Source organism: Schistosoma mansoni, chromosome 1 (assembly GCF_000237925.1).
Source record: "Schistosoma mansoni strain Puerto Rico chromosome 1, complete genome".
Lineage (NCBI taxonomy): Eukaryota > Metazoa > Platyhelminthes > Trematoda > Strigeidida > Schistosomatidae > Schistosoma > Schistosoma mansoni.
In genome coordinates this window covers 20953216-20969462 of record NC_031495.1, presented here as the reverse complement: position 1 = coordinate 20969462, position 16247 = coordinate 20953216, and the positions used below count along the sequence as shown (strand labels likewise).

General features: G+C 32.4%; 1 protein-coding gene across 1 annotated transcript in view; it reads right to left on the bottom strand.

Moving 5' to 3' along the window:
• The window catches only part of Smp_196950 (putative one cut domain family member), a gene marked incomplete at both ends in the record, with an annotated part of 41943 nt that overhangs the window by 17943 nt on the left and 7753 nt on the right, over positions 1 to 16247 (bottom strand). The window contains one exon of the mRNA XM_018793616.1: positions 11516 to 11908. Coding sequence (XP_018648110.1) covers positions 11516 to 11908 — 393 coding nt within the window. The remainder of the gene's footprint in view (positions 1 to 11515; positions 11909 to 16247) is intronic.

Below are 16247 nucleotides of genomic sequence, written 5' to 3'. Positions count from 1 at the left end.
CGTATAGACATAGATGAGAATCTTCAGTTGCATTACTGTTCGTAATCCAAAAATGCAAAACTTTCAACTAGAGGTAATATCAAAGCACTTAATCAAAGGGTCCATATTTTAACAAAGACTGATAAATTCAACTCTAGGTATCGTCAATGGGAAAACATAAACCTTTATGAATGATAATAATAATAATAATAATAAGCTTGGATAGTATTTACAACTACGAATCTTGCACGACATGCCCAGAAAGTCCATTCTCTGAAACCAACAGTTAATGACATGATAAATTGGTAAATTGCACAAAAAATTGTCTTACCACACACAAATAGTAACTGGGATTTAGTGTTATAATACACACTAGGGTTATATGATACAAATATTTTACTTAATTTATCTGCTTTTTTAGATAAGAGATAAAGTATTCTACGAAATTTTGCAAAGACATACTAGCCCCTTGGGAGTGCAGACTAAATTTACTATTATTTAAATGTTTCACATGCAATCCAGATATATGGATAAAGCACCCTGAAGAGTATCTGTAGTGATTGAACTGGTTATAAGAAAAAGTGAATGTTATGAGATATTTGTACAAGTTATCATTGTAATGACCTCTAAAACAATAAGATCTATAAATAAACTATGGATATAGCTTTTGAAATAATTTTCCTAATGGACTTAGATCATTTGAACAGCCGTTGAAAATTGAAGGGCACTAGACAGCTATTTTGTCACAGTAGTGAGGATTCACAATCACACCAGAAATTTAACTCAGAACCATCAGATCTCATTAAATTGGAACCCAGTAATGTACATTTCAAACTTCAGTGAATTTATGAAGTAGCCCTAGTTTATTTCGATGGTTTAACTAAAGCATATATTAAATGTATCAGAACACACAAAAAAGACAACTGTATGCTTACACTCTCTATCTCTCTCTCTCTCCTAACACACACACTCATTCTATCTTTGATGCAAACGGGTGAACCCAGTAACAAGTCTTCCATATGACTGTAAATTAACCATGAGTTTTTTTTTGTAAATTGTGATTCATCACTCAATTGATCAACATTTTCAGATCAATAAAAATACACGGCTGTATTTGTTCAGATTTAAATTCATTTAAAAATAAAAATCAATTCAACTGTATGCAGAAATTATAAAAAAATTCCCACGCCTCAAATACTTTAATGCAATAATAATATTATTATTATTACTCGTGCTATTCTTGTAGTTTAAGCTTATGATCGTTCGTTCGCTCACTCTGTTAACGTCCGCCTGTCATGACTGTTTGAACAGGCTTTACTACTGTTAACACCATTATTTTTACTATGTAGTTATCAAGCATTGCTAAGACCTAAGAAAATATATTATCTTATTTAAAATGCCACCTTTTTCAATAATATTTTATTTTTAGTTTACCAATAATAAATGAGGAGTTTGCTAGACGAGAAATCTTAAACAAAAAGTTAATTAATTGTAGTAAAATTTAAATAGTGAGTTGTATGTATCCAGTTTGCAGAATACTCTATCGTACATAGGACCAATGTTAAAGATGTGTAGGCCAGTGAAATGTCACTGGGCCCTAGTCATCCGGCAGTAGGGTCACTGGATATCGAAAAGTTCACCGATCCACGTCAAGATCAAGGACAACCAACATGGATTAGTTAATTGCATGCCATTGACTGGGCTATGCAGTGGTGGTCGCACTCTGTTCTTTGAACCTACTCTTTCTAATATATTTCTGTAATAACTTCGTTTGTGTGGTACTGTCATCAAAGTAGCCGTAAAACCTGGGTATGACAAAAGGTCAATCCACGTTATATGTTAACCGTGAGGTGTGACTTCAACGTTAGCTGGTTAGTCATATTATTCCCGCCTAACTAGAGTAGGCCCCCAATCATTCGACACAGATCATGTACGTGGAGATATACGTACTTAGCATATAGACCATTGAGCTTGGACCCAGTGGTTTACATTCTAACTCCATTCAATCAACAGTATTGCATGACGCATACCCATTTCCACTGGCTATACCTTTCTCAGTCCCGACATTGCTGAACTTAAATGATTACGGTTTCTCACTAAAACTCTGGAAATTTCCCTCTAAAGTCAGTCACAAGTGAAAAATTGAATCTGACCTCAGTTGCTCAAAGATTAAGCTCTCTGTGCGAAGCCCGTATATCTTATCTTCACTTGGTGTTGTTGACTTATATCTTCCCATTGTTGTTCAGGATTGCAATTGATCAGTCTCTTGTTGGCATGTGTGCATACTGTGTGGATTGCATCGGTATTGCCTTAAGTCACAAGCTTTATAAGCCAAGATGGATAGTGGCTAGCAGTGGAATCCAGGAATCGAGTTTCGCCCTATTTGGGACTCATCATCTGGATGTACCTGCACCCCAGAGTTGATGTTTACTCTGGGACTCAAACCCAGTACCGCTCGCCTCAAATACCATCGCGTTATCCACTTGGCTATCTGGATTCCAGTCCCAGAGTGAACATCAACTCTGAGATGCGGATGTACCCAGCTGACGAGTCCCAAATAGGATGAAACTTGCGTCCCGGATTCCACTGCTAGCCACTATCCATCTATATATCTTACGTTTGAGCCCTGGTGGGTTTGAAAATACTCACTACTGTGTCTCATTCTAGAATTAAAAAGCTATCGAATACTTCCTGGTTTTCACTGGTTGTCAAACTTAAATCACTCTATAGTACAACCCACGAATATGATAGTGTCTTGAATATGTAAAATGCCTGTTTAATTTTATTCAGTATAATATGACTTATTATCTACGTTATGTAATTTTGTATCCCCGAAAACTCTGGCTATTCTTCATCCAATTTTAAGATAGATAATTTACACTTCTAACTAAAATACCAAAAGCAGTAGTTTTAGAGACATTACAATTATATAAACGCTGAATTAACAATTCGATTTATTCCACTAACATATCAGTTTAACCCAACAAACCTATACATAAGACTATGGACTATACAGAATGTGTTATAAGGTATTTTCATATTTAGTGGTAATGCATCGTTTGTCCTCGGTGCTAGAATTGGTATGTTATACGAATAACCAAACCAAATATTTAGTTATGTTATGCAGATAACAAACATTGAAAATGCTGACCAACAACATTTTCGAAGTTACAAAAAAGAAAGTCATATAACAAAATTTTATACTTATATTTCATTCCTTGGTCAACAGATCCGTCAGTGGAATATCGAAAATACAATAAGTAAATATAAAGTGACAGCAGAAGCAGTTCGACAAAACAAAAATAAGAATTTATACGGACACTTTGGAATCCACCATAACTGATCGAAAAGATCTTATCTTACGAAGATGCTAAAAGGACCTGTCCTCAAAGTGTTAAGAACTGACTTCTTATTTCAATATCTGTTTATCAGTTTGGTACAAGCATATAATATCAATAAATTAAACAGAAGTTCTATAAAACGTCGAGATTTATATTGTTTTCTTCTAACTGCACAATACTGTCAACTTTTTAGCCTCATTTATTCCGAGTTCGCCAATAAGTCAGTAGGCAAAGGGCATAAATAAGCCTAATCAGCAGCTCAGTATGGACTCAAAATGTCAATTGCTACCAGGAAAATTAACCGTTTGTCTCTTTAGACACCTATGGAATTGGTATTCAACTTCCTTATACACTTACAAAAAGTATTGAGTATGAATCAAATACATATTAAACGACTTTTATAGATCAGATGAAGATATTCTGTTACTCATAAATAGTTACAAACCATTTATAATATGGAATACAATCTTCTAATATTAAGTTTTTTGAACAGAGCAAATTAAAAGTTGGAGACATTATATCTTAATAAAAACTGAACAAAATTTATTAGATTATAGTATTGTTTAGGCAATACCTTAAATAGTGTTGCAATTTCATTGCAAGATTATGGATGACCACTACTGAAGAACCTCATACTGGGATGAAACGGCTATCCAGTGCTTCCAGGTTTTCAATAGTGATTTAAATTTGATCGGTCCATGGTTTCAGTGATATTCAACAATCTCCACAATCCCATACTGAATTAGTACAATTGTTGGTATTGAAACCACTAATTTCTCCTGTAGGAATTGAAAAACTATAAATCCTGAAATTCTATCACTTTTCTTGTATCTGTTAAGTAAGACTAAATGCTCCTTTTAGCGATCTACCTCATTATTCACATTCCAGTGTTACGTGAGTAAAAATCCTCAAGTAGCTTCTGTTTCTCTTGCAAAAACCGATCTTTTTTATCCTCTGTGAATTGTTGAATACCTTAATATTACTTTTCATTCAATATTTAAAAATTTCATAAGATCCATACCAATATTAAGAATACCATTTCAACTGTACAAGTTCAAAGTGCAAATCACAACACTGGAGACGGCGATCCTAAAACATGCAACGCCTAACTTCCAAATATTTTGCTAAGATGTTTAATGTGTTCCCCGTATAATATAAACAAATAATCTATGATCGGGATATCTTCACAACAAACTATTATTTTTGTTTAGAATAAAGATTTAAAATACAATATTGCCCAGTGAGTAATAAACATGAATAATATTATAACTTGTGATCTTGCCCCCTTATCAATATGCGTAATGATACTGTCAATTAGAGAACAGTAAATTATTGACCGGACTAGAGAAGCGAAAAACCCGTACAAGCAGTCTTGATTCTTTATCGGTCCGTCTTGCTGCATGTTAAGACCAGAACACCAATCTCAACCTCCGCGATATGAATCAGGTATTTCAGACATACCGGGTTTATATACAAATCAAACGGACCACATCTTACCATAAAATAAAAAAAGTCATTTGTACAAGATTCAGCCAAAAGTGGCTGTGAATGTGCGAGACACTAATTGATAGACTGGGCATAAATCAAGAACCGTAAAATCGTATAGTAATAGTCTATGGGTCAAAATAAAGCTTATAACAAGAGAAACATGAATATGCATAGTTGAACATTATCCACACAGGAGACTAATTTAGCAACTTGTTTAACAAAAACTTATCATGTTTATATTATGCATTATAGTTTACAAAATAAATATATCAGTCTTAAATTGTTCATAAAATACTGAAATCCTCATTTTGTATGGTTACAACTACAAATTGTAATTTTACTATAAACAAGTAAATCTGATTGACTCACTGGCTACCTTACCTAGTTGAGTAATCTTTTGTACAAAATAATTCACAGAATATCTCTTTCATTTTAATTAAAATCTATAAGAGGCCGTATTATCAATTAATGATTTAAAATAAGTTCTAGCTTTTTTGAGATCTATTATTACAACTATGTCAGAATATTTGTTTATTCTATCATCCTACTGCATAACCTTAAACCTTGGTTATTTTTAAGAATAAGGAATAAGCTATTGTAGGGTCAACAGATGACAATCCACTGATCACTGACTTGTATTTTGCTTCAAATTTCAATTAGTCTACGTAATATATTTTAACTTCCTTTCAGTATCATTATATAAGGCCCCCAAATGCCCTGGTACGACCTAGAGTGGGGAGAGTCCGCTCTCCCTCTCGAAATGCTCTCACGTGGCCACGCGTATACAGCCTCTGACAGGGAAGTCCTACTCACTCCCTTCTCGTGGCGAAGGTGTTGTTTACCGAATTGAGAGGACGAAAAGCGAATATCCGGTGCTTTAACAGGGTTGATGGACACGGAAAGTTCACCTAGGGGAGTCAGAAAACCCTGATTCTAAGCCAACGGCGCACATGGACTCCAGTATCGTGAGGGAACAAATGGCGTATGAACCAATCGTCGGTAACCGGCTACCATGGGACTGCACCTCCTCACGATGTTCCACTGCCTTGTGAGAGCATTGCGAGAGAGAGGGTGGACCCTCCCCACTCTCGGCCGTACCATATATATATAGTAATAATAGAAACGAGTTAACGCTCGATAACAACTATTTGTACGTATTTAGTGTATATTTGTGATCTAAAGGTGTGGCTTCTATGTAATATAATAGGGAAAAACAAAATTTTGCCTACAGTAATCCCTTTCAATTGAATTCTTTTTAATTAATAATATAATTGTAATGACATGTTAATAAAAGCCTCAATTTTATAACAATAATAACAAATAACAGTAAAGACTAATTATCTGACAAGTTAGTTATTCTCAATGAACGTAAATAACAATTTCAACAAAAAAATACAACAAATAAATAACAGTTGATTAAAATCAAAGTATAATTGGATATTACTAGCTAATGAACAAATAGATATAAATTAACATGATGGTAAAAACCTTTTACTTCATTAAAAAAGATCTCGCATCAAAAATACACTAACATTTGGGATGATTGAAAGTAATATGCAAATAACGCTGAGACTGAGTTATATATATTATAGCGCGATTTGAGGTTAAATCTCATCAAGACTTGATTAAGTCCATTAATTGGTTAATAATTGTTGTTGTAATAACCTCGTTACTTGTATGATTACCTGGTGCGGTTTCAAGTATTTAACAATGCACCACTCCAGTCTCTTTCATACTCCGGATACGTCTTACCAATAAGGCCCAAATGAAAGAAATCCCAGGTCAGTTACTTTCTTTTCTTTGCCCATAATCCGTTTCTTCTCTAGTAATAAATGCATAGTATCGAAATATCGAGCAATTTAACCCGATAGGAATACCATAAACTTAGTTGGTAAAATCTAACTAGCGCTGAAGATAACATGATGGCTATCATAGGCAAATGGTAAATTAATGTATAGATTAGATCTTGGAAAATAAGTAATCACTATAATTATAGAAGGAAGTTTTCATCAGAAATCACTCTCATTTGAACAACTCACATTTCATAGTAATTATAGTCAGTTCAAAGAATAAGTCATCATTTTCTAATAGATACTTTTCGGCTACATACAAATGATGATAGCCTGCAATTTCAATCACCTCTAAATTTACTTAAATTTCGCTAGTAAGTTTAGTGTATCATAGTAATTTATTAGGATTGATTATCTATAAACGTCTATAATCCAGTGCAACTTATGTCCTTGGATCTCTACCTACTTAACTAATAAGTTACAGTAGGTGTATCACAGCAATAAAGGTTAAATTTGATTACAATTCATTATCACTTGAAGAGTGGATGAGATGACCGTCTATCAACCAAGGAACTAGTATGCTGTACAGAGGTTTGCTCAGCAGGTTTTGGGTCACAGATGTCTTTTCAACATTGCTTACGTATCGTAGAACGACCAGGTGACTAACGTTGAGGTTAGGTATAAGGTATTGGACAAATGTGGAATGTCGATTGAGGAGGTTAAGGTTCGTTACATATCCCTAACTACCGTCTCTCTTGACGGCTAAACTTGCTGGTGTGTAAACTGGTTGGAAAAAAGTTAGGGGAGGTCGAATCAAAACTTGGTACTAGTTCTTGAATTCACTGACGGTTGATTTGGCCTATTCTGGTAGATGCAGACTACCTGGTCGAGGTCAGCATGATAAACATTATCAGTGGTTCGAGAATGGGTGACCATGACTTGGAATCGGTCTCAACGGGTCGGATGTGTTCACTCCTTATCTTCCTCTCGATTCTCAGTTTCGGCACTCCTTCATATATACCCTTCCTTTCTGCCTCTGAGTCATATTACCAATGTTTATTCTATATTATTATCATTGATACTACATTATTTCGACCTACTTTGCTATTCATCTTGTTATATTCATTTCATCGTGCTTATACGGCATGACAACTTGTGCAAATATATATCTTTGTCGGGCTCTAAGCTGATTATGACTGACAGTACTGGAAGATGAATCTCGTCAAGATGTTTGGCATTAACGGTTTTGTAAGTGATAATGTAAGTAAGTTAGAATAATAACTGTACACCATTTGGTTGGATACTTTCAATTTTACATAATACCTGGTTATTTCTAGTGATAATACTGATAATACTGTTCAACTATTTAGAAATTTTATATTTCATTCTCTCTTTACAGCACACTAAAATTATATTTATCATCAGATGACGACACAGTAGTATTTTACTATGTAAACATAATTTGACAAAACTGTAAACCTTCAGGAACTGAAGTGTATGAAACCTGTAACATTTGATGAGTTACTACTTGACAAAATATTCCAAGACTGACTGGAGAGAATGTAAACGATAACCAGATAAAAACTTGACAATTATTATGAGTCTGTGTTTTTGGATAGAAATTTTAATCTAACGAAATGGGGTCCTTATAATAATATCAATGATCAACAAGGATCAGAGCTCAGATTCAGTTATAATGGTCTGAATATATCTATGTTTATTTTATCTAGCTACAAATCTAACATGTCATATTGTACACTTTATTTATTTGTTTCTTATTTCAGTTAAAATCCTTTTTAATTTATTTAGTTACTTCTTTCTTTATATTGTTGCACTATTAAGATGCAGCAACTCAAATCAATTCAGATTTTGGTAAATTTCACTCGGTGTGATTATGAAAATCTAGTTTATATTATATGTAACAAGTTTAAGAGTCACCGTTCATATCTTCACTTGATCACAAAATACTGCGTTCAACAAAAGACCTGGCAATTTTTTTCTAGTTTAAACCAGCTAATGAAAAGCACAAAATAAAGTAAATTTTAAAAAAGATATAGCAACTGTCAGATTATGAAATTCTTAAGTAAACGTAAAAGGGGCTACTGACAAATATGTACATATAGTATGTCATTTAACTTCATATTCTAGTGTCATGAGCATTTCAAAGGTGTCAAACGAAATCTATTTGTTTTTTTTTCTAAACAAATGAAACCGTTTTCTAGAGTAATAATCTGTCAGAAATTGTTCTGTTTTTTGAACACATTAAAATGAAACAATCTTAAGCGATGTTTCTATATGACAAGGTGGTACCTAATATTTAACTATTCATGTACAACCAAAAGGATATATACAAACAAGATCAGTGTAGAATCTGATATAACAGTACGTCACCACAAACAATAAAAAGATAGTAAAAGAAACCCATTGTGTTATTGGAAAGGAATTCAAGATAATGCAGCAAAGAGAATGTCCTTTTCTACAAAAGAAATAATATGGGAATAGTTATGATGGTAATAAGAAGCTATGAAAAAGACAGGAAGGAGGAAAATAAAACGCATGGAATATAATAGAAAATAGTTTCTGCAAATTAAGTGGTAGATACATGCGTACTGCTACTATTGATTCTCAGCCAAATAATCTGAAAGTCTGTAATCCTATATTAAGGCTATCAGAAAGACCAGACAATGAAAACATACAGTTTCTCAAATGTATCAAAATAATTTATCGAACAGTTCGTGTAGGCCTTTACTTAATTCACTTAAATCAGGAAATCGATTAACAATTACAATACATATACAAGGAATATTAATTTTAAAAAGTTTCTAACATCAACAATCAATGCACCCCAGTTAACTAGAATTGAATAAAACTAAAATCAATGTTTGGTAGCTCCATAAACTCCTTCTGATCTATTAAGAGTATCATTGATCGAAAATACGTACTATTCACATATGGTGTAGTTCATTCCTGAATAGCAAAACTACTTCATGAAACACATTAAGACATTACACTCACTCTACTAATAAAAAAATCATATTCGTTTTTAGTATCCTTCAGGTAATTTGGAGACCACAAACTTTTAAAAACTACGTACAACTCCTTGGATATAAAAACTACTGAGGCACTTCATTTCCTAAAATCTCTTCAAACCATTCCCGAAATAAGATTCTGAAAATAAGGTCTGTAACTTATTATAGATGTTTCGAGATTACCGGGCATGTTTAAATAGCCTTAAATCGTTTTGAACTTAGTTTGCGAGGAAGAGAAATAGTGATAATTTCCTTCAATTGTAGTCACCAAAAAATTTGTATGCAGCTGCGATATGGATAGAACAGCCAGACGGAACCAGGTGGCTTTCTTAGACGGTCACTCCCCGAACGTTTGACTGAAGCCTTATCTACAGGAGAATTGAGTAACATCAGGAGAGGTAATCCTATGATAGCCGGTGACCAGATATAGGTTCATATGCCATTCGATCCCTCAGGATCTCGGAGATCACGTTCACAAGTGGTTTGGAACCAGGGTTTTCCAACTCCACCGGGTGAGCCCCTCAAATCTAACACCCAGATTAAAGTGCATGACTCCCACTTTTCATCCTCTCACTTCTGTAAACAGTATCTCCATGAGAAGGCAATGAGTAGGACTTCTTCGACAGCAGCTATAAACGCGTGATTACACAAGAGCACTTTGAGAACAGAATTTCCCAATCCTTGGTCGTATCAGGGTATTTGGGGGCCCTACCTTTCATTAGTGCCATCACTTAAATAGGAAACATCATCTCTGCACTGTAATTTTGTTGGCGGATCTCTTGGAAGGATATCAGCTACTGAGAATTAGGATGAAAACAGAGTCATGTCATAAGGCACTCATGGATGGAAGCTAGAATAAACAATACTATTGACTTATTTTATTTTACGTGATCATTTCCAATGGTAGCTTGCAGACACTTATTACCTAGTCGATGTAGTTAAGGTTTACGGTTCTCATTATTCCAAAGTGATTGATTAATTAACCACATAACATCTTCAGGCTAAGTAATGTGTTCAAAATGTAACTTAAGTAACCATCTGTTCATTTTTCAAAATAGCAGAAAATAAAGACTTAGTGTATATAACTACAAATAGCCATTAGGCTTGTATGATATTCTAGACTTGGCCATTCCCATGTTTCTGTTGAATACAAAATAGGCGGCAATAATATGATGCAAAAACCTATGTTGTTTGAATGATTTCCTTTCTGACTACTGACATACAAATGATTATGTTCATTCTTACAAACGGGAATGATCAGCGATAAAAGCTAAGCAGAGAAAGCTAATGTATTGAGTTTTTTAAATTGGTAATCTAATTTGAAGTCAATAGTTTCTAGCCAAGACCAATCAGTGATAGTGAAAATCACTCGCTCAGATCAATGTATTTTGTAGTACAAAATTCTTTGAGCTGATTAATTTAGTTTAAAAGCTTTCATTGTTGTTCTGAACGATATTATCAGTGTTTACTTAAAATATGAATGATACTACCAAAACAATCAATCTGTTTATGGTGACGATTTATATACAAAGAGGGATGGCTGATGTCAGTTTCCTAATCAAAGCGTGAATATTTGAACTACAGTTTTGACAGTTCTATAGACTATTGTAACAGTCCCCTACTCTGACGTTCGAATAATAATTAATGAAATAAAATCATCTACTTACAAAAAACAACATTTAATTTATAATTAATCTTCACAGTATTCTTACTCAATAAGCCGTTCATCAAAATAAATGAGTATAATTCAATATAATACCTTCAAATAAATCCCTAAGTGTTTGCTTGAGTTCGCGTTAAAGCTTGAAATAGTTGATTAACAAGAAGTAAATGAGTAATATAATTTTTTAAAAACCTATTAATATGAAGATAATAATTTAGTACTTACCAGCTAAACGTAAAGCGGACATTCGTTGAAATTCTGGTTCATGTAACCATTTCCACATTCTCCGAAACGTTTCACGACCAGATTTTAATTTACTCCAAGGTTTAGGATTTCTTAATAGATCAGATAATGTGCCTTGACTTCTGCATAAAATGCGTTGGGCGAAAACAGCTTGTGGTATACTATAACGTTTTAATTCTGAACTTATACGATGTGCTAATACTTTTGTATTAATTTCTTCCATTTCTTGAATAGAATGTGAAATTATATCATGTCTTGCATGCATATTAGACAAAGCTTTTTGTAAACTTAATGCTTCATTATTCATATGTGATGAAACTAATGAACCATTCATGAGAGTTGGATGATATGGATGTCCTTGCACATGTTGCATACCTTAGAAAATAAATAAAAAATATTTCGATAGAAAAAATAAAAATACATGAAAATATAATTGTATTTAACCGAATAAAACTGATGTTCAGTGTTTTTCATCAAAACACTAGCAATAAATCAACTTTATCAGTTATTGAATACTTCCATACTATAATGGTTGTGATATTGATTAAAGTGAAAGCCGAAATTGTTGTGAGAATAGGAAATTGATTCATAAAGCATCACTCCATCGTTCTACCATCACAACTCCAAAGAAAAACAAGAAGTACTAAGCAGACACAGATTTTGGTTATATTTATTTAAATATAAATTTAACTTGTGTTTGGCTTTCAAATTCAGTTATTAAACTTAATATAAATAAATAGTTTATCGACCTATGTTGTTCTAGAAAGCACAACTATATAATTTAGACGTGTTGTGAATTTACAATACTGACTGAAATGTATATACATCTTCGATTTTTATTGTTTTACCCACTTTTTCATAGTAAAATGTAAATGACTTCATTTTGTGACAAAAAGTACCTTTAGTCAACATATTTAAATATTATATTTCCTAACTCACTTTAAACTTTTGTTCTTTTACCAGCCTAGATAGTTAAATTCTTATGAACCGTACATTGCGAATGCCTAGGCAATATCCAGATTAACAGGAGTTTGGAAATGTAGATTATTAAATACTAGTTCAGGGTCTTCATCACGCAGATACTAGTTCAGCAAGTGAAAAGCGTCGTGCTTATCCCAAGACGTAAAAGTCCTGGTTTTGGTTCAATATTTTATAATGGGACACCCACTAAAGGACAACCAAAGTGGGATGAGACAGATATTCAGTGTTTCCTGACTCGCAGTAATTTTTCAGCTGATTTCGAATCGTGTTTTAAAAAAGACAAATCTGCCCGGTAAAAATTTTCCCAAACCGTGCAGTTTCCATAAAAAACAAACGAAAGAGTTCACAAACTTTTGACGTAATGTACCAGCTAATATTGCCTTATGTGTTAGCAGAGTACATGAAGAACACAACTGTGATGATTTCATTTCCATTTATGACTCAGATAAACAAATTCACCTTTATAGTTGAACATGTATTAATCTGATAGTCACAAAACCTGCTTTGATACGCTCTCACTTTAAAGAACATTGGATAACTAGGTAGACGATATCCAACATAAGTAACATTCTACGCAGACGCATATTCACTAATTCATCAACTGATAAATTTTATTACACAAACGGTAAATCTGACCTTAATATCTAAAACCTCATCATTATTCGCAGTCTAAACGATGGAATTCCATTGCTGTAATTTACACCAGAAGAATACACTCATCAAAAGACTTGTATACAAAGTCAATGAATAAAAAATTTAGAATGACTGTTATCATTTCACCAGAGTATATATATATATATATATATATATATATATATATATATCAACGCGTTCTCAATAATAAACTACAAATTGTCCTTTATTTAATATATACAACCTGAATGGTCAGTGAAACTAATCTAACTTTTCAAAATCATCTATTCTTTTCTAGATATTACTCATTTGGATTACATTTCACCATCTTAAAAGTTCTTAATAAGCAGCAAAACAGTATGGCATTAGTTCCATTAAATTGAAGATAAATTCTGTGGTGGATAAATAACAACTAAAAAATACCGAGAGTCAAAACGTACTGGACAGCTGTTTCTTCCGGGGGTGACGCTCTTCCATACTGAGAGCTCATGATGTTATAGAAAGATTAATTTAAACCTTCAGTCAAATTACTGTTCATTTAAGAATCAATTTATCCACAAATCTTACTACTGAAAATATAACCATTGATGCAATCAATCCAAATATCCACTAATTTACTCAAAATGTTGGAAGTTATTTGTAAGAGTTTATATTTTCCCGTTGTAGATATCAAATGCTCCAATTGATTCAACCAGTCATGTTTCATTTTCTTCCTATCCAAATATATATGTACTTTTGAATTGTATTATAATACAAGCCTCAACAATCAGGTATTTAAAAGTATTTACATGTTTTCATGATCAACGGAATCGCTTATTAACAGGACTAATAAAATAAAATAGATTATAGCTGCTATCTGTTTTTTTCCTTTTAAGTATATAAATCTAACTATTAAACTATTACAATCTCCACAAAACCCCCCTTTCTCATATAAACAATTTATTTATTTATCTATAGTTTCACCAACTAACCAAGTTTTTACTTCCTTTAAGTCAATAAATATTATTCAGAACTGTTGTTTAAATAAAGGATATCACCAATGGTGTTTACTAAATTATTTACAAAGTTAGGTGTTTTCCTCTAAATTGTAATGAAACATAAATAAATAAAATGAAAAAATTCCAGCTATTAAGGTAATTATAATCAAATCATCCTATCAAATAAAACTGGTCACTATTAACTATTGAAATAAAAAGAGTATTGTAGAAATATAACACGACGATTATTCAATACTTCTGCTGATATCTGTTTCAGTTCTGATATGGTGGTATGTCATCAAATACAACTTACTAGAGTAACAAGTTCCGTATCATTTATATGGGAAATATATTATTCCCTAGACCAAATTGTATAAAACGAATGTGTAAGTGTATTTCAGGGTATTATTACTACTAGTTGAAAGAAAGCTAGAAGCACCAACTCTAAAGTATTTCCATAATTATATCATTGTTCACCTATGGAATCGGGTCTAGACCTTTCAAGCATCGAAGTGTATTTAATTGTTAACTTTTTGTAAGTGTAACCAGTCTTTAAGATAGCTCTACCACCATATAATTTAATCTTAACAATTAAAATACCGACTTCGAAATGCCTGATTTTATATGTATATATATGGGGATTCTTGGTTATCCACCTATCCCGAAGCTTTTCCCAGGAAATGCTAATCAAGACTTATTCTGTTGACATAATTGTGTACAACTAATTAACACCATCTTACTTCATTTGACTAGTAATGGATACGCGTCATGAGAAGTCGAGTATTATAAAATCTATGACATATTTCAAATAATTTACTAAAGGTCATATGATTACGTCTGTTCTCTGGATGAATTCTCATAAAGTTCATTTAGCTACTTCATTTCAACCTAGACATTCCAAATCCAACTAACTCTTGGGTAGATTATTTTACTTAAGCTTTATACTATTAGCTCCATGACTCAACCTCATTTTTATAATCTCTGTTATCTCTCATTCTACTCCTTGCAACCAAAATATTAATTATTACATTTTTAATTTTTTTATATTATTATTACTACTATCCGATGTAACATTTTTATATTATATCTACATAATATCTAGTTTTCTTATTACAATTCACCATATATATTCTTCAACTTAAATCGACGAATACACACAGTATATTCTACCAATATGACCTAATAATTTTACAACACAAGTTTCGTAATCAAATTATAAAAGACATAGAATACATTAATTTTTTGTTATTCGTATTTGTTTTAGATCCAGTTAACTTCATATAGATATCTTTTAACCAACTGAACAATTAACTAAAAACAATGATGAAGCTAGATGAATATAAACCTATTTCTCACAAAAACAGAAGTAAGCTAAATCTTATGTAATGAACAATGACGAAGTGGGGTAAACCAATTTATTGTTTAGTGCAAAATTACACAGTGCTTTAGTTGCTTATGAAAACTATACATTAAATACATTATTTGCACATCTATCAGTTATCCTTTACATAATTCATGATTCTCCCAATTATGTTGTTATTCCAACTGCCTTGTGTTTCCTTTCTTGTTTTCTACAATTCAAAATTCTGCTAGCAAGCATTCTAGTCTCGATTGCTGGTACATATTATTTATATCTGCTAGCATAAGTAGTATACACTAAACTTATGAGATAATTTTTTATTTATCAGACTCTACTAATTATATGTGAGTTATAATTAGATATGAAAGATAACGTTTAGCATCTTCTGATACGAATGTGGCAGTTCGTATTTACAAATTAAAAGTAACCTTAATAACACTAAAAATTCACTTCTCTTATGTAGAATATGTAACCATTCGTATTCTTCCCAATGAGTAGTTAATATTTGCTATAGTCTCTGACAATTTTAAACTATTTATTGAGTCAGCTGGCAAGCTTTTTTTCACAAAAATCTTCATATACTCGTAACATCAGAATAAATTTAAAATGAAGTTCAGAAACCTAGTAATAAAAGTCGAAAGTAGAAATACCTAACTTCCAGTATAAGTAACTTCCCCAATTCAACTAAATGGTGACATATGAATATTACCAAATCAAAGCATACGCTAAATGTATATATACACTCCAAAGGAGAGTGATGAAA